This window comes from Hibiscus syriacus, unplaced genomic scaffold (assembly GCF_006381635.1).
Source record: "Hibiscus syriacus cultivar Baekdansim isolate YM2019G1 unplaced genomic scaffold, ASM638163v2 tig00000916_pilon, whole genome shotgun sequence".
Lineage (NCBI taxonomy): Eukaryota > Viridiplantae > Streptophyta > Magnoliopsida > Malvales > Malvaceae > Hibiscus > Hibiscus syriacus.
The window spans coordinates 2,133,455-2,158,672 of record NW_024061833.1 but is presented as its reverse complement, the minus strand read 5'-3'; the positions used below and the strand labels follow the sequence as shown (position 1 = coordinate 2,158,672).

The window sequence follows — 25,218 nt, the reverse complement described above, 5'->3', positions numbered from 1 at the left end:
CGTGAGAGAGCCGATTTGGTCGTCGGGACAGACAGAAGATGACGTCGCTTGGAACCGTATGAGGGTCGTTGTTGTACCAGAGAAATCCCTTTTAAGGAAGCAGAGTTGAAATGATTTTAGGGATCGGGAAAGAGAAAAGGGTGAAGTATATATTTAACCTTTGGCGGAGTTTTTAAAAAATGCCACTATATTACATGTTTTTACAACATTTTTATAACAAACGCCACTATTGATTAACCCTATTGTGGCATTTGTCTAAAAACGCCACTACAAACAACCCTATTACGACATTTTCCCTAAAAATGCTGCTAAATTAGAACTCTATTACGGCGTTTATTGGAAAAATACCACTATAAACAACCCTATTCCAGTGTTTATGCTATAAATGCCGCTAAATTACCACTCTATTACGGCATTTGTTTGAAAAATGCCACTATAAAGCGCTTTTTGGAAAAACACCGCTAAAGTATCTTTTTATGGCGTTTGGATTATAAACGCCGCTATATGTAAAAAATTTGTGGCGTTTACTATCCAAACGCCGCTACATAACACTTTTGCTGTAGTGAATTTTATCATCCAAATAAAAAATTATAATATGATATATTTGATAATTAAAATAAAATTAACAGAAAAAATGTGGAATTAAATCTCATGATATGGATCTTGTCACACATTTAATCTATATAAGGTTATAAATTTTTACTAATATTTAATTAAACATAAAGTTTTTATTAGATACGACTCATTGTAATATGAATTTATTTATTTTTTAGCACTTACAATTAAGCTTATAAATAAGCAATTACATTTAAAGTTATTCATTAAACTGTTGTAATTTTAATATTGTGATATTTTTTTATCTGCTTACTTTTTTTTAGATTTTTTACATAAATCTGATTATAGCTGAAGAGCCAATCTTTGGAAGTATGAGACGCGCTCTAGAGGAAACTAATAATCTGTCTGCGAAACACTATTTACAGTGCACAGAAAGTAGAAACTAACGGAAAGAAAAACAACACTGATTTACTGAATCGACTGCAAAGAAAGATAATTCTCACAGTAAAAGCAATAACTGTGTCTGCTTTGCTACCAACAAAAGAGAAAAAGTGTGCTTGTTTTGGACAACACAGAGATACGCTGTGACATAAGCTACCTAGCGGTTCGGCCCGTTATTTTACGGGTTTTTAAGTTTGGATCATAAAATAATGCTTAATCGAATATTCTCATATTTCATATTTGATTTTTTATTTTTAATTCTTAAATTATTTTACTCTAACGTTATAAGTTCCTAATTTCTTAAATTATTTCAGCATAACATTCTAAACTCTTAATCTCTTAAATTATTTCACTCTAACTTTTTAAATTATTTATTTTAACTTTAAAATATTTTAAATTTAATTATATTTTTTATTTTCTTTTCTAATAAGCTTTATCTTTCAATTATATCTTTGATTTTTTTTAAATTTTGTGTGGATTATGTATTATGTAATTTTAAATTTTATATCTTTTATGTATTTTTAAAAATAATATAATTTAAATAAAAATAAATTAAAAAATTAATCAAATACATGTGATCCGGAAATATAAATATTCAGATTTTCCAGATACTTGATTTACGAGTATCCAAATTTAATAAATTGAGACATAGATCGATATTTTGATATATGAAAATCCCAAATTCTCGAAAATACAAGTATCGGAATTTGAACACCACAAAACTACCAATTGGAGAAGCAGTCCTAGAACTTGTATTTAAAGCATTTAATATTGAGAAAATAACCTCAGTGACCGAAAATGTCTTATAATATACTATTTTAACCAATTTTTTTTTGGATTTGCCAAAATGACCAACAAATTTGCAACGCGAATTTGTAAATCGCAACATAGAAGTCAAATTCGTAACGCGATAGTCAAATTCGCAACACAAAAGTCAAATTCGCAACGCGATAGTCAAATTCGCAACACATAAGTCAAATTCACAACACAGAAGTCAAATTCGCAACGCGATAGTCAAATTCGCAACACGAAACACAATATTAATTTCACAACACAAATGTAAATAGTATTATCGCAAATCATAACCTAAAACCCTAAATCACAACTCAGTCCTATCTCCATCTCTCACTCTCTACAACGACATCTGTCCCCATCTCCGACGAAATCCATCCCCATCTCCGACGAAATCCGTCTATCTCCATCTCTCAAAGCAACCCTCACAACCATTCACTGTCAGAAATGGAAAATCAACCACCGAGGGTTAGTTTTTTAATCTCTTATTTTTATTTTGAAATTTTTGTATTATTATTAGATTTTTCTTATATTGATGATAAATTTACTTGTAATTTCAATATATATAAAGATTAACCATTTCACTGAGATTGCTTAGTAAATTCATTCAGTTGCTGCAAATACTGCTAAACTGTTTAGTCTTTAACCCTGTGAAGTTAGTATTTGTCTTTGTTTTGTCTTTTTGTTGAAGAAATGCAATTCATTCAAGTTTCAATTTGCAGAAGAATAGTTTTTGAAACTTAAATTCGCAACACGAAAATGAAAATCGCAATACCAAAATCGCAACGCGAAAATGTAAATCGCAACGCGATTTTAGTTTCGCATTACGATTTTCATTTTCGCGTTGCGAATTTAAGTTTCATAAACTACTCTTATTCTGCAAATTGAAACTTGAATGAATTGCATTTCTTCAACAAAAAGACAAAACAAAGACAAATACTAACTTCACAATGTTGCTAATTTAAGTTTCAAGAATAAACTACTACTCTTTATGTTGTCCTTGAACCTGCACTAAACCTATATATTATCCTTTTAAATGTTTATGTAAGTTCTTACTTCTGGAATGTCATTTGATGCATTTTGTGAACTATGATGGAATAATGACAGCATGTGAATACCGTGCTAGTTTGAAACATATTTGGCTTTGTTTTTACTATTTAATATCTTGTCTGTTTATAGTGTATAATTTGTAGTTTTTAGTATATCTAACTTGGAATGTTTATTGTTTTTGTAGAAATTTTTTTTAGCTGCATTGACCTTAAGGAATAAATTAAGCATAGCCTCTAAAATTGCGTCGACGCTTACACCTCTACAAAGAAAATTGTTTGAGGATACTTGCTTCGGGCCATGTCTGAAAGTACAACATACGGGTGGAGATGCTATGTTGACACATTTGTTTCTTCAGACCATGACTAACGATCTACCCGAGAGGATACAACGTGGTGATGAAGAGATATGGTTTCATTTTTCTCCGGCACCAGCGTATACTTGTTTTGGGCGGGAGGAGTTTTGTTTAATCACTGGTCTACGCTTCGGACATGATGAAGTAACCCGATACATTAGTCATATCTCCCGCCCATAATGGTTATCTCGGGTTTTTCCTGAGCTGGCAAAGTCGAAGCCGAGTTTACACATCGATGACTTGAAGAGATTATTTGTTAAAGATGGTTTTACTCGTATGGATGACCTTGATGTTGTCAGAGTATGTCATTTATTACTTTTGCATGCTGGCTTTTTAGGTAAAGAGGGCAGACAACCTATCTCTGAGGACCTAATATTATTGGTAGAGGATCTAAATGCATGAAATATGTTTATGTGGGGTTCATATCTATGGAAAGCTACCTGGAAGAAGTTGTTGTCTGCCTTTGAGGACCGAAAAAGTTTGCGGGGAGATGGTTCTAAATACACTTTGACAGGTTTTACTTAGGCCTTTAAGGTAAGAATTTCTATATAATGTTTCCAAAATTATAATTAATTATTTAACAATTACTAATGTTTGTGTATTATATTGTTTTGTAGATTTGGATATTTGAGGCTTTCCCCAGCATGCGGACATATGCGATAAAAAGATCAAATGATTTTCCTAGGGCTATTACCTGGAAGAGGATCTGCATGTTGGATTGGGAAGAGTTACTCCCATATACGACTATGAATGATGTAAATTAACACACAAATAATACCATATATAAACAAGTTATTACTAGTACAAGTTTGAGCTTTTATATTGTTAGGAGGCCAACTATCCATTACAGAGGATGACACCCACAGAGGCTGAGCTTGCCACTGATTGATGGCAAGCTAGTAGATGGGACGGATGATGAGAACCCCCCACTTCGAGAGCCATCACATGATCGGGTCGATTCTACAGCTCGACACCCAGAGCCATCACCTAATCGAGCCTCTTCTCCACCTCCACCATCACCTATTCCATCACATCATCGAGCCTCTTCTCCACCATCACCTCATGATAGACGACCGGCAAAGAGGCCACGACATTTATCTCCCTGTTCTCCACCTCCACGGGATGAGTTAGGGGAGTTACGTGATGAGGTCGGTGCTTTGCATCATGAGGTCGGTACTTTATGTGAAGATAATGGTGCATGGCGTGATGAGGTTCGGTCTTTACGTGGTGAGGTGGAATTTTTACGCGATGACAATGGTGCGCTACGTGGTGAGGTATCTAGTTTACGTGATGGGGTTGCCGCTCTACGCGAGATTGTTTCATCGTTGCAGAATGAGGTTAATACTCTACGCAATGAGGTAAATTTGTTTAATACTATACTAAAAATACAAATAACCTTTTTTCAACATTATTTATTTATTTATTTACTGATTTATGTATTAATTTATTTTTAGCGGCCCGATAAGGTAGATGCTTTACGTCGGGTTTTTCTTGCACGACGGGGTTCACGCATCAGACATCATACACGTGCCATTACGTCTCCGTTCACCCCACTAGTGCCAAGACTCCATAATAAGAAGCCCGATGCACCTATCATCATTCAAGAGGCGCCTCCTATCGTTCAAGAGGCCCCTCTCATCATCGAAGAAGCCCCTCCCACCGTTCAAGAGGCCCCTGTCATCGTTCAAGAAGTCCCGCCCTCAAGAGCCCGATTCACATGGCGTCATATGTCGACATATTGATAAACCCCCTCCCGTGCCCGATATGATGGATGCGAGTTGGCTTTCGTATGTGTTACCGGCCAGTATCATTCCTCAGCAGGAGAGGGAAACACTACCGGACATAATTACGGATACTACCCTATGGGCTAAGACCGCAATTGATTTTTATCTACATGAGCGGAGCAAGGGGTGTTATTCTGACCTATGCCAACTCGACGATGTTATTCATTTGTTTCTTGTTCGGTCTTGGTGGGGTATTTTATTAGGGGTTGAAGATAATGGCTATCTCGAAGGGGTGGTAAGTCTTATATTATTCTTATATTGTGTTTTGATTAATTTTTTTTAAATTATTAATAAATTCACTAATATATGTATTTTTTTTTATAAAACAACATATTGATGCATGGGTGTCACGTCTTCTAATAATAAGGAAATTGAGGAAAATAAGAAATACTTGATGGACTATTATGCCGACGTCGTTTCACGTAGCTCACTTGAAGGATCCGAGAGATGCTTCATATACGTTGGGTAATGAAAAATCTAAACTTTATCCTGCGTGGTGGGAGGTCGATAAGGTTAGTATTTATTTTTTGAATATTTTAAAGGTTTTCATAAATTCTATTTGATGTGTGCAATTATTTATGATTGCTGGTGTTTATCCCTGTTTTGGAACGTCGTCATTGGCTTCTCGTCGAGCTTCACCTCCCATCCCTGAAGACAATGGTATATGACAGCATGTTGAATTACATACCATTGTGTGATTTGAGAGATATTATTTGTAAGGGATAGAGCGCTCATTTGGCGAAATACTTGGACACGATTAATTATTGGACTAATTCTGGAAACAAGAAGCCAAAAAAGTTCAAAGTTACAATGATCAGAGACGATACCGCGCCACAATAAACAGAGGGAGCCAAAGGGGATTGTGGTCCTCTTGTATGCATGTGCGTAGAGCGTTTGACGACAGGAAGTATACACCTTCTACCTCCCACAGATAGAGATAGAGGTGTAGTAGGCTTATGGTTTCGGCATTTTATGGCTCGAGCGATATATGCGAGACGTTGCCTACCTGCAGCCGCGTGCTGAAAGTTTACATAAATAATTGGTAAGTTTGAGCAAGTGTTGTTAACATATATACTCTTTGTTGGTTTGAAAATGTTTGGTTAAATACCTAGAATTCAATAATTTGTTGTTTGTTGGTTTTAGATGTATAGAAAGTGTTGGTTTTAGATGTGTAGAAAGTGTTGTTTGAGCAAATGTTTGGTTTCTGCAGGTTATTCCTGACGTGAGCTATGTGAAATTGATGTATTTGTGCATAAACAACAGTCTGGTGTACACTTTTTTTGCTTGTTTAATTGAATTTTACATTGAAAGTTGATTTGTTTAATTGATGAGGAAATAAGAATTATTTTTTGCTTGTTTAATTGATGAGGAAATAAGAATTATTTTTTGCTTGTTTAATTGATTTGTAAAAGTTGATTTGTTTAATTTGATGTGTAAATAAGAATTATTTTTTAGCTTGTTTAATTGATTTGTAAAAGTTGATTTGTTGTTTTAAACTCAATATGCATTATGTTGAAGGCAAAAAAGACCTGTTGAAGGTAAATTCGCAACGTGAATTTGACTTTCGCGTTGCGATTTTCGGTTTGCGATTTCGCGTTGTGAATTTGACTATCGCAATGCTTATTTCGCATTGCGAATTTGACTTTCGCGTTGATCGCAACATACAACATCAAACACATTCCAAGCTATAAATACAAGCTAAGGAAACTTGAAGAAGCAAGAGAAGAACTATCCAAGCAATCAAACACAAGATAAAATCCCAACATGATAACAACTGAACAGATCATAGCAATGTTCAAACTCAAGTTACTAATGAATGTCTAACTTAGAGAAGAACATACATTTATTAAGTTGATAGTTGATAATTTGGGAGAGAAATCATTGAAAAATTATATAGAAATAAAATTATGTAAATAAAAATGCCTTCCGAATATTATCCATGTAACATCCTCCATGCCGGGTTAGTGATTAATTTGCAAAGTTTCAACATTTGGTGATTTAAGTAAAATGATGGAAGAGTGTAATGATCTATTTGAGTTATTTGGTGTAGGATTGAATTATAAAGAAGGGGAATTAAGAGGGCAAAAGAGTAATTGAGTAAATGAAATAATTAAATATTCCTTAGGGTGATATTATAAATCACGTGGGCATTTGAGATAAGCATTCCAGACTCTTCTCTTCTTCTATTCCTTCTCCAACCGTGAAGCTTGCAAGTAAAGGTAAGAATCTGAACCTTGGTAGTTCCTTTGATTTTTAGCTTGGAAATTGAAGTTTGGATGTTATATAAGCTAAAGGAAAGCTTATATGACATTAAGACAACAAGATAAGTGTTTTAGAGATAGATTTGGAAAATGAGTTTTTAGATGAAATTTTGATATGGATGAGTTTTTGAAGTTTGAATAAGATTTTTGACTTGTTAATAAGCTAACTAAGAAGCATGAGGTGTTAGAATTCAAATTAGAACATGTTGGAATTTGGGTTAGATTCTTAAATTCTACATGGAGAATTAGATTTCTAAGTTTTAGAAATATTTAATGGATAATAATTAGCTTAAGTAAGAGTATGCAAGTTAGGAAATAAGAAAGAGGATGATATATGAAGTATTAAGCTGAAAAGAGTGGATTTTCGGTCATAAAAGAGGATTCTGGGCAGAGTGCATCGATGCATATTCATAGTGCATCGATGCATAAAGTTTAAAACCCAGAAATTATTTGAAGATGTATCGATGCATTGGTAATGCATCGATGCAATCTTTTAAAATAGAAACATCGAATGCAATTAGTGCATCGATGCATAAGTCATGCATCGATGCATCCCAGTAATAATACAACATCGAATGCATTTTATGCACCGATGCATCAGTAGTGCATCGATGCATACCCTCATTAAAGGATGAAATTGGCTTTTCTATTAGTCTAAGGAATGATAGTTTAGAATATATTAATTAGTATACTGATAAGTATCATTGAATTATTATATAGATACTGAGCCTACACGAGTTCGGGGACAATCTACAAGTAGGATCGATTGAGGAAAAGGCAAAGAAATATAGGTGAGTGCATATGCATAGCATAATTATAGAAATATACTCCATTCTAGACTTGTGATAAGTCTAGATTTTATATCTTGGTACATGAGCATATTATGTATTATGAGACATGACATGAGTTCATATAAAATGCATTATATGACATGACTATGTGGGAAAAGTTATGAGCTATGTGAAAAGGTAAGAATTTACATGTCTACGCGATATAGACTCCGTGAAATGTAAAAACCCATGTTATGTAGATGAGAACTATAGGTATAGTTGGCATGCCAAGGGTAGATGGTCTACGCGGTCCTTCGGGACATATGTATATTCTTTGGAACATGTGTGAAGTCTTGAAAGACACATACTTGATCCCTAGTATATGTATATGATTCTTAAGGAATTCTATGTGGTCCTTATGGACATCATTATATGGCACTACGGTGCAATTCTACGCGGTCCTTCGGGATATATATATATTCTTTGGAACATGTGTGAAGTCTTGAAAGACACATACTTGATCCCTAGTATATGTATATGATCCTTAAGGAATTATATGTGGTCCTTATGGACATCATTATATGGCACTACGGTGCAATTCTACGCGGTACTTCGGTGCATTTATACGAGCTGTGGTGACAGCATAGTGCACAACCTCACATTACTCAGATACCTTAGGTTCTCAGTATGATATCATGGGCCAATAAACTTATTAATACAAATTCATGAATGTTAAAGTCATACGCTTACAGGTATGGATATTGATGATGTAGACTACATTGATTAAGTACATGTTTGCATCTTATTTCATATGATCATGACATTTTCATTACATTGCCTTGTTATTATTATTGCCTCACTAAGTCGATGACTTAGCGTGTGAGTGTTTCACACGTAGGATCCGAGAAAGTAGACGAGACAGGTTAAGCAGCTTGACAACATTACTCCTGCAACCACCAGATCAGAAGCAACTTAATCAGTAGGTCATTTTGTTATGTAAATGGTAGTTGGCATGTAATTAAAGGGTTAAGTTGTGTATGCTCTGAATATTTTGGTAAACTTATATTACAATATGTATATTATCGTATTTTCTTAATATAAGTTCAAATATTTTGCTATTATTTGTTAAAAGTTGTGTTTTAAAGTCAATGTAGTATCTCTGACTCATATACGGGTCGGGTACGGGTTGGGGGTGTTACATTTAATGGTATCAGAGCTATGGTTTAGCCGATTCTAGGCATAAACCAGAGTCTATAGAGTCTTTAAATGGAATACATGCCAACAAATAGTGAGAACTTCTGATCTGGTATAGTATGAGTATGTTGTTTTGCTAATAGAACAATGTGTTTATTCTTATTAGATGTCCGGACATAATAGCTCCCGAAGTGAAGCGGGAGAAGATAGGCATGCTGAAAGCAGTAATTCACCTGCCCTGGCCAGGCAAGGTGAAGAACAGGCATCTCAAGGAGTGCCTGTACAAGATCAAGATACGTTCTTCAGAACGTTAGACGCTATTCTGACGCGTCTTCAACCTCCTGCTCCACTAACTCAAAGAATTAATGTAGCAAAAGAGTTGAGAGGTTTAGGAGCTCCCGAATTTAAGGGAGAAGCTGAGGAAGGTCCAGTGTCAGCGGATCTTTGGTTGAATGATTTGAAAATCATGTTAGATGGTCTCCACTGTTCCGAAGTGGAGAAATTAGATGGAGCTGTGTCTTTATTGAGGGGTCAGGCGAGGATATGGTGGACGAACGTCACCATGAGGATGTCAACCAACCAGTTGACTTGGTCTCTATTTTTAGAAGAATTTAAAAACAAGTATATTGGAGATCAGTTTATCCGACAAATGAAGCAGGAGTTTATGAATTTGAAGCAGATGAGCCGCTCTGTATATGAGTATGAATGTGAGTTTAATAAGCTGAGCAGGTTTGCAGCTGAGCTTGTGCCTACTGAAAAAGATGCTTGTGAATGGTTCGTGGAGGGCTTGCGCCCTAGACTTAAAGAAATGTTGATAGTATTAAACTTGTCCTCATTCCAGGAGGTGATCAATCGTGCAAAAGCTCTTGAAAGGGCTCAGAATGAAAGATTTGGGGACTCAAGAGTTCAGACATCAAAGAGGACGACTACTTCTTCTAGCTCAGTACCAACAAAAAGGGGAAGAGACTCGGGATTTCGATCACAAGCTAGATCAGAATCAGTTGCATCGTCTGCTAGGGGAGCAAGTCAGGAAAGACCTAGACAGACGCAGTCAGTGGAATCTGGTGCTGGGAGATCTACTCCGAGTCAAGGGAGACAGTGTCAGCACTGTGGGAAAAACCATTATGGGGCTTGTCGTATGGCTGCTGGGACTTGTTTTCGATGCGGAGATGCCGGACATTTTATCCAGGATTGTCCCTTGATTGTTGGTGAGCCTGCACCATCTGGAAGAGTTGGTTCTTCCTCACAAAGAGGACGAGGAAGAGGCAGAGGAAGGAACCCATCTGAATTCTCTGCTCAACCTGAAGTTCGATCCACTGCTCGGGTATACAATCTAAAGACAAGTGAAGACCGTGATGACCCTGATATTATAGCAGGTACTTTTCAGTTGTATGATAAATTAGTATTGGTGCTGATTGATCCGGGTTCTAATTATTCTTATATTACAAGTAAGTTAGTAAAGGAGTTGAGGATTCCTATAGAAGCTACGAGTAATGTGATGATAGTAACTAATCCGTTAGGGCATAGTATTCAGGTGGACAAAGTCTGTAAGGGGTGTCCCATAAAGGTTCAGGGAATTGAATTCCTTGCTAATCTGATGGAATTACCCTTTGACGAATTTGAAGTGATTCTGGGAATGGATTGGTTGTTTCATTATTATGGGAATGTCGACTGTATATTGAAAAAGGTAACCCTGAAGAGTCCAAAAGGAATAGAAGTTAATGTGATCAGTGAAATGTGTAATCCTTTAGCAAATGTAATATCAGTGATGTCTGCCAAGAAATTATTGCTACAAGGATGTCAGGGTTTTCTTGCAAATGTGATTGATTCAAGAGCTCAAGAGAAAAGGTTAGAGGAGATTCCAATAGTTCGAGAGTTCCCTGATGTTTTTCCTGCTGAACTGCCAGGATTACCTCCGGATAGAGAGGTAGAATTTCAAATTGAAGTAATGCCAGGAACCGCTCCAATTGCAATGGCACCTTATCGGATGGCTCCGAAGGAATTGCAAGAGTTAAAGAATCAATTGCGAGAATTATTAGAAAAAGGATTTATTCGACCAAGTGTGTCACCTTGGGGAGCTCCGGTGTTATTTGTTAAGAAGAATGATGGATCAATGCGTCTCTGTATTGATTATCGACAGCTTAATAAGGTGACCATTAAGAACAAGTATCCCCTTCCGCACATTGATGACTTGTTTGATCAACTAAAAGGAGCTTCGGTATTTTCGAAGATCGATCTACGTTCGGGTTATCATCAATTGAAGATCCAGGAGAAAGATATTCCGAAGACAGCTTTCAGAACGAGATATGGTCATTATGAATTCATCGTAATGCCATTCGGAGTAACGAATGCACTTGCTGCTTTCATGGATCTCATGAATAGGATTTTTCAGCCCTATCTGGACCAGTTTGTTGTTGTCTTTATTGATGACATACTGGTTTACTCGAAGTCCATTGAAGAGCACAGCACACATTTGAGGCTAGTTTTGCAAATTCTCAGGGATAAAAATCTCTATGCGAAATTGTCTAAATGTGAATTTTGGCTAGACGAAGTAATTTTCTTAGGGCATGTGATCTCAGCAGTTGGGATTAGAGTAGACCCTCAGAAGGTTAAAGCTATAATGGATTGGTAAGTTCCTAAGAATGTGTCTGAAGTTCGGAGTTTTCTTGGACTTGCCGGTTACTATCGAAGATTCGTTAAGAATTTTTCGATGATTATGCTGCCTCTAACAAAGCTAATGAGAAAGAACGTACCATTTGTTTGGAATTCTGAATGTCAAGAAAGTTTCGAAGCTTTAAAGAGAATTCTGACGGAAACTCCGATATTGGTTCAACCAGAATCTGGCAAGAATTTTGTAGTATACAGTGACGCATCCCATAACGGGTTGGGGTGTGTATTAATGCAAGAAGGAAAAGTGGTAGCGTACGCATCGAGACAGTTGAAACCACATGAAAGGAATTACCCCACTCATGATTTAGAAATGGCTGCTGTAGTATTCGCTCTCAGGATTTGGCGTCATTATCTTTATGGGGAGCGTTGTTGCTTATATACGGATCATAAGAGCCTGAAGTATCTGATGACTCAAAAAGAATTGAATTTGAGGCAACGTAGATGGGTAGAGTTCTTAAAGGATTATGATGTGATAATTGACTATCATCCCGGAAAGGCTAATGTGGTAGCAGATGCTCTGAGTAGAAAGACGTTTGCAGCTTTACGAGCTATGGATGCAAGATTATCTTTAACGGGAGACGGTGGTCTTTGTGCAGAATTAACCCTTAAACCAGCATGGTTGGAACGAATAGGAGAATTGCAAGGTAAAGATGAAATGTGTTTGAAAAGAATTGAACAAGTAAAGAACAAAGAGATTAAAGACTTTGAGATTAAGTCAGATGGAAATCTATATTGTAAAGGAAGAATTGTAATACCCGACAATGATGACTTGAAGAAAGAAATATTAACAGAGGCTCATTGCAGTCCGTTAACGATGCACCCGGGTGGAACCAAGATGTATATGGATTTGAAGGATCGATTTTGGTGGTCAGGGATGAAGCGAAGCATCACCGAATTTGTGTCTAAGTGTTTGATATGTCAACAAGTCAAAGCCGAGCATCAAGTTCCATCAGGATTATTGCAACCGCTTTTCATTCCTCAATGGAAATGGGAAAATGTTATGATGGATTTTGTTTCGGGGTTACCCTTGACTCCGAACAAAAGAGAATCAATCTGGGTAATTGTTGATCGATTAACTAAGTCAGCGCATTTCCTTCCGGTTAGAACGGATTTCTCTATGGAAAAGTATGCAGAGCTGTATATTAGAGAAGTTATTAGATTGCATGGAGTACATGTTTCCATAGTCTCTGATCGATACCCTCGATTCACTTCTAGATTCTGGAAATCTTTGCATGAAGCGTTGGGAACTCGTTTAAACTTTAGTACGACTTTTCATCCTCAGACTGATGGGCAATCAGAGAGAACTATTCAGATATTGGAAGATATGTTGAGAGCATGCGTAATGGAATTTAAAGGATCATGGGAAAAGTATTTACCGCTGGCAGAGTTCGCTTACAACAATAGTTATCAGTCGAGTATTAAAATGGCTCCCTATGAAGCTCTTTATGGAAGGAAATATCGTACGCCTTTGAACTGGTATGAGCTCAAAGATAAAGAAGTGCTTGGTCCTGAGTTGATTCAGGAAGTAGAAGAAAAGGTCCAGATAATTCAGAGTAATCTCAAAGCTACAGCAGACAGACAGAAATCATATGCAGATCTAAAAAGGAAAGAAATTAAATTTCAAGTTGGAGATAAAGTGTTTTTAAAAGTGTCTCCATGGAAGAATGTGTTGAGATTTGGTCGAAAAGGAAAATTGAGTCCTCGGTTTATTGGACCATATGAGATTGTAAAGAGAGTAGGACCTGTAGCATATCAGCTAACTTTACCACCTGAGATGGAAAAGATACATGATGTCTTTCACGTTTCAATGCTTCGAAGATATAGATCTGATCCTTCCCATATCGTAAATCCAGAAGAGATCGAGGTACAACCGGATATGACTTATGAGGAAGAACCGATTCAAATTTTAGCACATGAAGTGAAGCAATTGAGGAACAAGACTATTCCTTTGGTCAAAGTGTTGTGGAGAAATCACAAAGTAGAAGAAGCAACGTGGGAGCGTGAAGAAGATATGCGACATCAATACCCTCATTTGTTCGTGCAATGAAAATTCGAGGATGAATTTTCTTAAGGGAGAGAGATTTGTAACATCCTTCATGCCGGGTTAATGATTAATTTGCAAAGTTTCAACATTTGGTGATTTAAGTAAAATGATGGAAGAGTGTAATGATCTATTTGAGCTATTTGGTATAGGATTGAATTATAAAGAAGGGGAATTAAGAGGGCAAAAGAGTAATTGAGTAAATGAAATAATTAAATATTCCTTAGGGTGATATTATAAATCACGTGGGCATTTGAGATAAGCATTCCAGACTCTTCTCTTCTTCTCTTCCTTCTCTAACCGTGAAGCTTGCAAGTAAATGTAAGAATCTGAACCTTGGTAGTTCCTTTGATTTTTAGCTTGGAAATTGAAGTTTGGATGTTATATAAGCTAAAGGAAAGCTTATATGACATTAAGACAACAAGATAAGTGTTTTAGAGATAGATTTGGAAAATGAGTTTTTAGATGAAATTTTGATATGGATGAGTTTTTGAAGTTTGAATAAGATTTTTTGACTTGTCAATAAGCTAACTAAGAAGCATGAGGTGTTAGAATTCAAATTAGAACATGTTGGAATTTGGGTTAGATTCTTAAATTCTACATGGAGAATTAGATTTCTAAGTTTTATAAATATTTAATGGATAATAATTAGCTTAAGTAAGAGTATGCAAGTTAGGAAATAAGAAAGAGGATGATATATGAAGTATTAAGCTGAAAAGAGTGGATTTTCGGGCATAAAAGAGGATTCTGGGCAGAGTGCATCGATGCATATTCATAGTGCATCGATGCATAAAGTTTAAAACCCAGAAATTATTTGAAGATGTATCGATGCATTGGTAATGCATCGATGCACTCTTTTAAAATAGAAACATCGAATGCAATTAGTGCATCGATGCATAAGTCATGCATCGATGCATCCCAGTAATAATACAACATCGAATGCATTTTATGCACCGATGCATCAGTAGTGCATCGATGCATACCCTCATTAAAGGATGAAATTGGCTTTTCTATGAGTCTAAGGAATGATAGTTTAGAATATATTAATTAGTATACTGATAAGTATCATTGAATTATTATGTAGATACTGAGCCTACACGAGTTCGGGAACAATCTACAAGTAGGATCGATCGAGGAAAAGGCAAAGAAATATAGGTGAGTGCATATGCATAGCATAATTATAGAAATATACTTCATTCTAGACTTGTGATAAGTCTAGATTTTATATCTTGGTACATGAGCATATTCTGTATTATGAGACATGACATGAGTTCATATAAAATGCATTATATGACATGACTATGTGGGAAAAGTTATGAGCTATGTGAAAAGGTAAGAATTTACATATCTACGCGATATAGACTCCGTGAAATGTAAAAGCCCATGTTATGTAGATGAGAACTATAGGTATAGTTGGCATGCCAAGGGTAGAGGGTCTACGCGGTCCTTCGGGACATATGTATATTCTTTGTAACATGTGTGAAGTCTTGAAAGACACATACTTGATCCCTAGTATATGTATATGATCCTTAAGGAATTATATGTGGTCCTTATGGACATCATTATATGGCACTACGGTGCAATTCTACGCGGCACTTCGGTGCATTTATACGAGCTGTGGTGACAGCATAGTGCACAACCTCACATTACTCAGATACCTTAGGTTCTCAGTATGATATCATGGGCCAATAAACTTATTAATACAAATTCATGAATGTTAAAGTCATACGCTTACAGGTATGGATATTGATGATGTAGACTACATTGATTAAGTACATGTTTGCATCTTATTTCATATGATCATGACATTTTCATTACATTGCCTTGTTATTATTATTGCCTCACTAAGTCGATGACTTAGCGTGTGAGTGTTTCACATGTAGGATCCGAGAAAGTAGACGAGACAGGTTAAGCAGCTTGACAACATTACTCCTGCAACCACCAGATCAGAAGCAACTTAATCAGTAGGTCATTTTGTTATGTAAATGGTAGTTGGCATGTAATTAAATGGTTAAGTTGTGTATGCTCTGAATATTTTGGTAAACTTATATTACAATATGTATATTATCGTATTTTCTTAATATAAGTTCAAATATTTTGCTATTATTTGTTAAAAGTTGTGTTTTAAAGTCAATGTAGTATCTCTGACTCATATCCGGGTCGGGTACGGGTTGGGGGTGTTACAATCCATTTCATCCAGCTCATGAAGATAGGATAACTGCTAACCGAAACAGTCTGAGAGAAACATAGTTGATGTAGAAGCAGTTGCATATTTAAAATCTCGAAGGTGATCTATTTGGTTCTCAAACATTTAAAGCATCAGAAGCATTTCGGACTTATGATTTGGGTGGTACTCAGAAGCATTTCGAACTTATTATTTTTTTGTTATTATTACAAGTTGTAGCCCTCAATTATCGGGATTTTTAGTTTTCATTTGTTGCATTTCTCGCATACCACCCAGATCATACGCCCAAAACGTTTCTGACGCTTTAACTATTTGAGAACCAAATGCATCACCATTGAGATTTTAAATCTGTAGCTACTTCTACATCAAGTATGTTTAGCTAAGACAGTTTCGGTTTAGGGTTAAACTACCTCTGTGAGCTGATTAAAATGGATAATATCCAAAAGGCATTCTTTGGATATCCAATATTCGTGCTTGTTAACCAAAAATTACGATGGTCGGGATTTCCCTCACATTTAAAGTTGAAAAAAAAACAATGAAAATTAGGAATAATCAATGATAACATGCATATTGGCTAAGTTATTCCATTGAGTAAGTTGTTGTTTGGATGGAACAAAGGCTTGGGCTAATATTTATAGTGGAACTGAAATTTATATTGAAATTCAAACTCTAATTACATATGAAATGAATTTGAAATGTAGTGTTAATTTGAACATGGAAATTGCATAATTGATTCATATTGTTCAAGTAACATGCTTTATGAACCATCAAGCTAAAAGACAATATTGATTGAGTTCAAAGTTGAGTTGTGAGTTGATAGGGTTGTCACACTTGTCACATGGTTAGAATAAAGTACTCACATGGAAGAGATAGATTGTTTTGTTATGCATAGCCCATCTCATCTGAATGAAAATATACATACAATATAATCAAACCAAAATATGCATTCACAACAAATTTATACATAACAATGTTCAAATAATGTACCCACAAAAATGAAATTAATCCGATGAAAAATGGTTATTTCTAACTAAGTCTGAAACATTATTTTCCAAATAATGTACCCATAATAAATAATGTACCCACAACAATGTTTAATTGATTTGTTGTTTAATTTTCAATATGCATTATGTTGAAGGTAAAAAAGACCTGTTGAAGGTAAACTTTCGCAACGCTTATTTCGCATTGCGAATTTTACTTTCACGTTGCGAATTTGACTTTCGCGTTGATCGCAACATCAAACACATTCCAAGCTATAAATACAAGCTAATGACACTTGAAGAAGCAAGAGACCAACTATCCAAGCAATCAAACATAAGAGAACAACTGAACAGATCATAACAATGTTCAAACTCAAGTTACTAATGAATTTCTAACTGAAAATGTATGCATTCACACATAAAATACACATAATACAACGTTTGCATTTAAAAATCACCTAAGTTAATAAGTCCCAAAAGGTGAAGCCGGTTGTGATTGGGATTTTGATTTTGATTGCCTTTTGCTTGGCACCATATGAGCTTTGGATTTTGATGAGGATCCTTTTTTTGGTAGAGGAAATGATGATTGTGATGGCACTGGTGATCCACAGGTCAACCTTGTATGACCACTTTCCTTGCACCGACTACATGTCGATATCCTCTTCTCTTCACCCTTAGACGATATATGATCATGATTTTTTGGTCGGCCAGGTAGCCTGCTATCCATGACTGATGGCAAAACTGTTTGTAAGTCATCTGGTATGTCCCACTCAGAAGGATGTGGACATGGGTAGATAATCTCGGCATAAGCCTGTCGATATACTTCTGTAGTGTATCAATCCATAGCGTATGCGCTTGAATCATCTTGGTTTAGATGACGAGCAACTTTTATAACATGGCCACACGGATAACCAGATGTTTGTCATTTCTTACAACTACACGTCTTTGCATTTAGATCGATAAGCCCACTTAAGTTATTATCCAATACTTTAAACAAAGTGTTTGAACATGGTTTAACTCTCCATGACGTTAACTTCACAACACGTTTCATTATCTTTTTTTCAGTCCATGGTGTAACATGACGTTCCAATGTTCCTGTAAATTTAAATAAATAATTATTAGTAAAATATATGATAAGTTACGAATTTAAAGAAATAATACTTGCATGGTTTCTTTTCTTGTAGTACCACTGTTGAATAGAGGCTCGAAAAAACTCCATTAACATAGTAATGGGTAATTTCCGGGAATGACGACTTAGAGCGTTGATTGATTCTGCACTATTAGACGTCATGAAACCATATCTTGCTCCAAGTTGATGTACTCTTGACCATCTTTCAAACCCGACATCTTCTAGTGTTTGAGCACATTGAGGCAAACACGTCTTAAAAAATTTATATGCTTATTAAAATCCACTTTCCGATAAGCTTTTACAGCCTTCCAGTATGTTCATTTGTGATTTTTTATACCAGCAGACCTTGATTTTAGATTTCTATACAAATGAACACCACAAAGTCCATGAAAAACATCTAGAAAACACCTTCTAATAGCGTTGTCAATTGAGTTTACCCTATCGGATATGATTATCAAATTGCTAATAGGACCTATGCAATCCCTAAGATGCCCCATAAACCATGTCCATGAATCAGAGGTTTCAAATTTGCCAACCCCGTAAACTATTGGCAGTATCCCATTGTTAGAATCCATGGCTACTGCTAATAAGTTTACTCTAAGGTATCGACCTTTCAAATGTGCTCCGTCAACTATAATAACTGGGCGCATGCAAGTAATAAACGAACGAATCTACAAAATCATATACACAAGAAATATAATCATTTAAATGTGAAATGCATGCAACTAACAAAAATGAGTCAATAAAATTATAATTATTTACTAACCGCAGCAACAATGGCGATAAACAGCAACTCAAAGCATCCATCTCTATCTGTTTTGATATGAGTTACAGACCTATGATTTTTCAGCTTTAAATTGTGACAATAAGCTGGCAGTTGGGCAAACGATGCTTCTGGCGACCCCCTCAATAATTCCAAGGCATAACATTTGGCTCTCCAAGCTTGAGAATATGAGATACTAATCTTGAACCGAGCATTCATGTCACTCATAATTTCATGTCCCCGATATACCCTTCCATTCAAAAACATTAACTCAGCCAGAAAACCACCCAACACATTTTTGTTTGCCTGTCTATGGTGAGGAAAAACTTGGGTTCTTGAACATGTATGTTTATCAATAAAAGTCCTAACTTGAAACATTTCGCAATCATTTATCCTCTTTGCAATCATACGCCATGTATAATTTTTGTCAATCATACACCTTGTTTCGAAACAATCTTTGCTTGATTTGTTAACTTTAGTTGATAGCCATCTTCCACACATTTCGTATACAAAGCTATCTTCAAGTCTTCCTTTGTATCAAAACAATCATCTTTCTTGATACAAATAACTTTTGTGTAACAATCAACTACTATCTTTACCAACTCTTCTTCCGGTATCTGAAGTAATTCTGGCATATTCCAGTTATACTCCCGTGGCATTTTCTTCTTTTTCTTTTCTTCGGGGACTTCTTCTTCTTCTTCTTCTTCTTCTTCAGGGTTATATGAATTACAGAATGGATGTTCAACATGTTCATTCACAGTCGTAACTTCCTCCTCATTATCATCAACAACATCTTCCTCGGCAGCGGATGTTTCATCATCAAAATTTGGGTATTGACCAATATCAAAATCATTACATGCAGGGTATGTTTCTTCTTCCATCACATCATCAAAATCCGAGTATTGACCAAGATCAAAGTCCGGGTATTGACCAAGATCAAATTTCAAATACTGACTAGTACTCACAATTTTTTCTGTTGGCTCATAATCGTCTAACTGATCAATATGAATACCGGAATTTGGTGCTGAAAGTTGATTGGGATTTGGATTAGGAAAAGGTTGTGAGTTTTGAGATTGTGTTTGGTATTGGAAATGTGGTGAAACAAAATTTTCTTGGTGATGAAATTGTGGTGGAACTATTAAATTTTGAGGTTGATAACAACGTTGTACATTGTGAGCACTATAAACTGAGGTTGAAGAACTTAGTTGATTACTACCCGCTACTAACCCAACTTCACTATTTCTAGGTTCAACAACATACAATGTAACATCATCTTCTTGCGAAACACTAATGTAAGCAATGAATCGTCCAACATCTTCATTGTCGGTTAACAAATAAACTTTACCTTTTCTCTGATAAAATAGCCTAAATCCACTTAGAGGCTCTAAATTCAATTTCTTTGCAACACGTAACATTAGAGTTTCATAAGTTAACTTTTTTAATGACAGTTTTAGTTGAAGATTCATGGGTAAAGGCACATATTGTAAAACACCATGAACATTCTCCCATGACCCTCCAAAACACAAATCTATCCAAACATGATCAATATTAGATTATTTCATTCTACAAATTATAAATTAATTTACTAAACAAACGAGCTATAAACTAGATATCATCACTAACTTAGAGAAAAATATACCTTTATTAAGTTGATAGTTGATAATTTGGGAGAGAAATCATTGAAAATTATATAGAAATAAAATTATGTAAAAAAAATTAGAGATGGGGAAGGATGTCGTTGGATATAGGAACGGATGTCGCAGTGATAGATGGAGATGGAATGAGTTGCGATTTAGGGATTTAGGTTATGAGTTGCTGCTGCTGCGTTGTTATATACCCAAAACATTTGTGTTGCGAAACTAAAACCTGTTACGAAATTAAATTCGTGTTGCGAATTTGAAATTCAGTTGCGAATTTGAAATTCCGCGTTGCAAATTTAACTTTTGTGTTGCCAATTTGACTTATGTGTTGCGATTTACAAATTTACGTTGCGAATTTGACTATCGCGTTGCGAATTTGACTATTGCGTTGCGAATTTGACTTCTGTGTTGCGATTTACAAATTCGCGTTGCGAAACTGGAAACTGGGTTGCGAAATTGGAGATCGCGTTGCGAATTTGTTGGTCATTTTGGTAAATCCAAAAAAAGTTAGTTAAAATCGTATATTATAAGGCATTTTCGGTCACTGAGATTATTTTCTCTTATATATTTATATTAATAAAATGTTAATTTTAAATAAATATATATTCAATTCCCTTGGAAAGCTTCAGTCTGCAAGTACAAGAGGTTGGCATGAAAGAAAGCTGAAGAAACATGTCAGTCTCTCGTCTCTTCAGGAATGAATAAAGGGAGCTTTAGGGTATAGTTTGTTAGGATTGTTTGGGAGCATAATCATCATAGTTATAACGCTTTTCGAAAATAAAATAAAGTCTGAATTTATATATCAACGTATTATTAAAACAATATTATGCAAATAACACTTTTTTCATTGATGTAAAGAGCATCCAAATGAGATTATTTAAGAAAATAAACCTCTTTAAGTAAAAGGGTGTCGACATGACAGATTTTCTAGATGGAATTTCTAACAGTTATATAGTAATACATGTTAAGGACACGTATTTATATAGACGGGATTTGATTAAACAATAACAATATATATATATATATATATATATATATATAATTTGCCTTCAATCACTAATCACCGAATATTTTAAAGATTATATTTAAAAATTTTAAAAAATTCGTATATTAACAATATGAGATTTAAGAATATTATCAAGTGACCTTAATAATAAAATGAAATGTTATTTTTTTTAAACTTATGTGTTCGAGCAACTATCTATAATATATATATATATATATTATTAATTAATTAAAAAAATCTAAAAAATATTACATTATAAATTTATAATCACCTCATATTATTCGTATAAAAATATAAGAGCTAATTAGAGGATCAAGATAAATTGGAAGTCCAATCGAACGCCCGTATCTATGGGTTGCTCAAAGTAGACAGCGACCAACACCTATTTAAGATTTTTAATTAGTACCACTCGAACTTGAATATGAACCGGACATCCCTTTACGCACATTCGGTCGGTAACCTAACAAAAATTAAGGTTACGTTCTGTATTTTTTTAACAAAACTGATAAAGATTATTAAAAATTATAATATAATATCTCAATTATATGATATTATTTTATTGAGTTTCTCAATTATTAAAAGTTATAAAATGATAATCCGACTATTTATATGTTTTAAATTCATATTTTTTTGTTAAAAATTTGACGACGATATGAGTTGAACGTTAACATGTTGATTGAGATATGATAGTCGCTTGAGATTTTAGGATCAAATTTTATCATATCTCAAAAAGCAAGTTAACGTCCAACACAGATTACCGTCAATTTTTAACGAAAATTATGAATTTGGAACATATGAATAGTCGGGTGACCATTTTATAACTTTTAATAGTCAGGAGATTCAACAGAACAGTGACTTATAGTCGAAGTACTATTTTTTAACTTTTAATAATCGATGGACTTAACAAAATAATATTTTATAGTCGAGGAACAATTTGTTTATTTTACCCTATTTTTTCAAAGTATTTTTATTGTGTTTTTTAAAAGTAACGTTAAACTGATTCTAACTAATGCATTAAAATCATTTTGTGGAAAAATACTTTCATCTCGGGTGATCTAATAGTATTAATAATGCATATATATGTAAAAGAAGATTTATTATATTAATGTAAAGTTAATTATAAATCTTTGTAATTTTTATACAATAGTAGAAAGGTACTAATATCATTACAGAATTAGTTCGTGTTTACATAATTTAATGTTTTTATATTATTTGATTTTATTGCTCTCTTTCCCGTGCTTATTTGTAATTGCATTTAATAGGCAATGTTGATAAAATATTGATGTTAGTGATCAATGATGGTTTAAGAAAAATAATTGGACTCAAAACTTATCAAATGACTTTAGTAGTTAAAAATAGTGTTTTTTTTTAAATTTTGAGTTTAAATAATTATATTTACAGGTATGTGTAATTAAATTTTCATAAAAAAAACAAATTTTATTAATATTTTATACATTGGATTGTTTGAAGATTCACTTGACATTATAATTAATCATAAAATATGAAAATTAATTTTTTAAAATAATAAATATAAAAAATACTTAAAAAAACAAAAAGTAATTTTTAAATAGTATAAATCGGTTGTATAAAGAACAAGCACAGAAGAGGTAAACGCATTGAATTATCGTTATAGAATTAGAAAACCTCTTAAAAGCAAGGCCGTGGGCAGCGCACTGCCGCCATTGCTGATACCCGAGTTCTATATAAATTGAATTTTCATCTTTTACTATTCGAAATTAAAGATTTGGGGATTTCTTTTACCCGAATATCATCAGATTTTTTATGAATTTTTTGAGTTGAATTTATGAATTTTTCTATCGGCCACGATCCTGTTCTGAGAAGGAAATGAATAAGAAATACATTCGTTTATAGTTTTTTTGCATTCTAATCTTCATTCAATCTCCTTTCCCTTCACTTTCCCATCCCCCAATCAAACACCTCCTTCCCTTTCCTTTCCCTTTTTCCAATCAAACTTTTCCAAATTCCAATCACCTTCCGCCATTAAACTAAATTAACCTTTCGTTGCTCAGGTGCAGAACAGTGTGGAATTTGCTTTCCAAGTTTCACGGGATTTTCTCCTCTGCTCGCCATTTTTTGCAGCAGAAAAAGGAAAAACAACTCGAAGCCCTCCATTACTGAGCTACATAGACAGAGTGTACGTTTAGATCTTTGCAACGGAGCGAGGGAGGTGGGAAATTGATTAATCGGAGATGAATAACGACGTTACACGGGCAAACGGACAACCAAGGAAATCAATGGACACGATCTGGCGAACTTCGATGATATCAACGGGCAGATCTATAGGCGTCGTCTCCCTCCTACTACTACTCGGCGCGTTGATCTCCACGTACTTTCTCGACACCACGGTAAGTAACGAGGAATTTTGTACATTTTCCAACTTTTACTGCATCGTTTAGCACGAAATTGATTTGATATTTACCTCTTTCTTTCGTAGAGAATATTAGAAAACTAGATCAAAAAACCGTGAATCGAAGATGCGTCGCGAATTTCGTAATTAGAGCAGAAAAAAATTAAAATTTCATGAGGTTTGCCTTAGGTGTCGGTTAATATTAAACAACTTCATTCGAGAGAGATGGTCTCAATCAATTACTCCGGTCCGCGTGTAATGGTTTAGGTGGCCCGACACGTATTAATTGGACCCATCTGATTTTCTTCTTGCTGTCCTTTCTTTGATTATGTTTACCATTCCATACCTAATTTTTCAAACTTGTTTGTTGGTTTCGGCCGTTCCCATGTTGACAAATTTGGATTTCTCCCCAACACTTGGGTCTTAAATGGTTTATGCCACATAAAAGTATTTACTTCATTAGCATCCATGACTGTTCTTTAGCTGATAAAATCATTTGTTTCCCATTCTAAAATAGATTCTAACATGTATAAATAAAAAATATATGCATAATATATATATATATATATATATATATATATATATGTATATATATATGAACATAATGAATAAAAAATATTTTCGAGCCTTTGTTTTGGTTCTCGTTTCGCCTTATTTTCTTGCTCAAATGAGAATTCCAATAGTTCTTGATTTGGTTATCAGTTCGGCCTGGTAGTCGTCCAGCAATCAAAGACCACTGGTGGCACCCACAAAGGCAAGCAAGAAGTAGAATCCAAAAAGGGTGAGCTTGGGAGCAGACTTAGACTTGGTGATGAAGTACAAGAACCCAATGTACGGAAACAAAGAAACTGCGAAGAGTTGAGAGGCAATGGCTTTGTGAGTCAATATTTGGTGCCATGAACCCACTGGGAACAACCTTGTAACTCCTGTTAATAAATTTTACGTCCTTGTAACTCCTGGAGTTTCTGCTTGAATTGCTTGGAATTGATGCTGGCTTGTTTCTGAGGAAGTGAAAAGAACCTGGAAATGTTGAAGTCAGGGAAAATGTAACACCCAACCCGTATCCGTGTCTGAGGTGTCACATTGATTTTTCAAAACTCTGTTCTTTACAAATCCACTAAAATTTTAATTTCCTCATTTGAGAAAATAATTACTTTACATAAATAAATACTATTAAATTGTTTTACAACTCATTCAGAGCATATTCAACTCAATCAATTAGTACATGCCAACTATA

At 34.8% G+C, this 25,218-nt stretch overlaps 1 protein-coding gene across 1 annotated transcript; it reads left to right on the top strand.

Moving 5' to 3' along the window:
- The first annotated feature begins 23,271 nt into the window (after positions 1-23,271).
- Positions 23,272-24,981, top strand: LOC120117963. Its single transcript, XM_039138115.1, has 2 exons — positions 23,272-23,979; positions 24,684-24,981. The coding sequence occupies exons 1-2, from the start codon at positions 23,824-23,826 to the stop codon at positions 24,879-24,881; spliced, it is 354 nt and encodes a 117-aa protein (XP_038994046.1). The 5' UTR covers positions 23,272-23,823; the 3' UTR covers positions 24,882-24,981.
- The last annotated feature ends 237 nt before the right edge of the window (positions 24,982-25,218 follow it).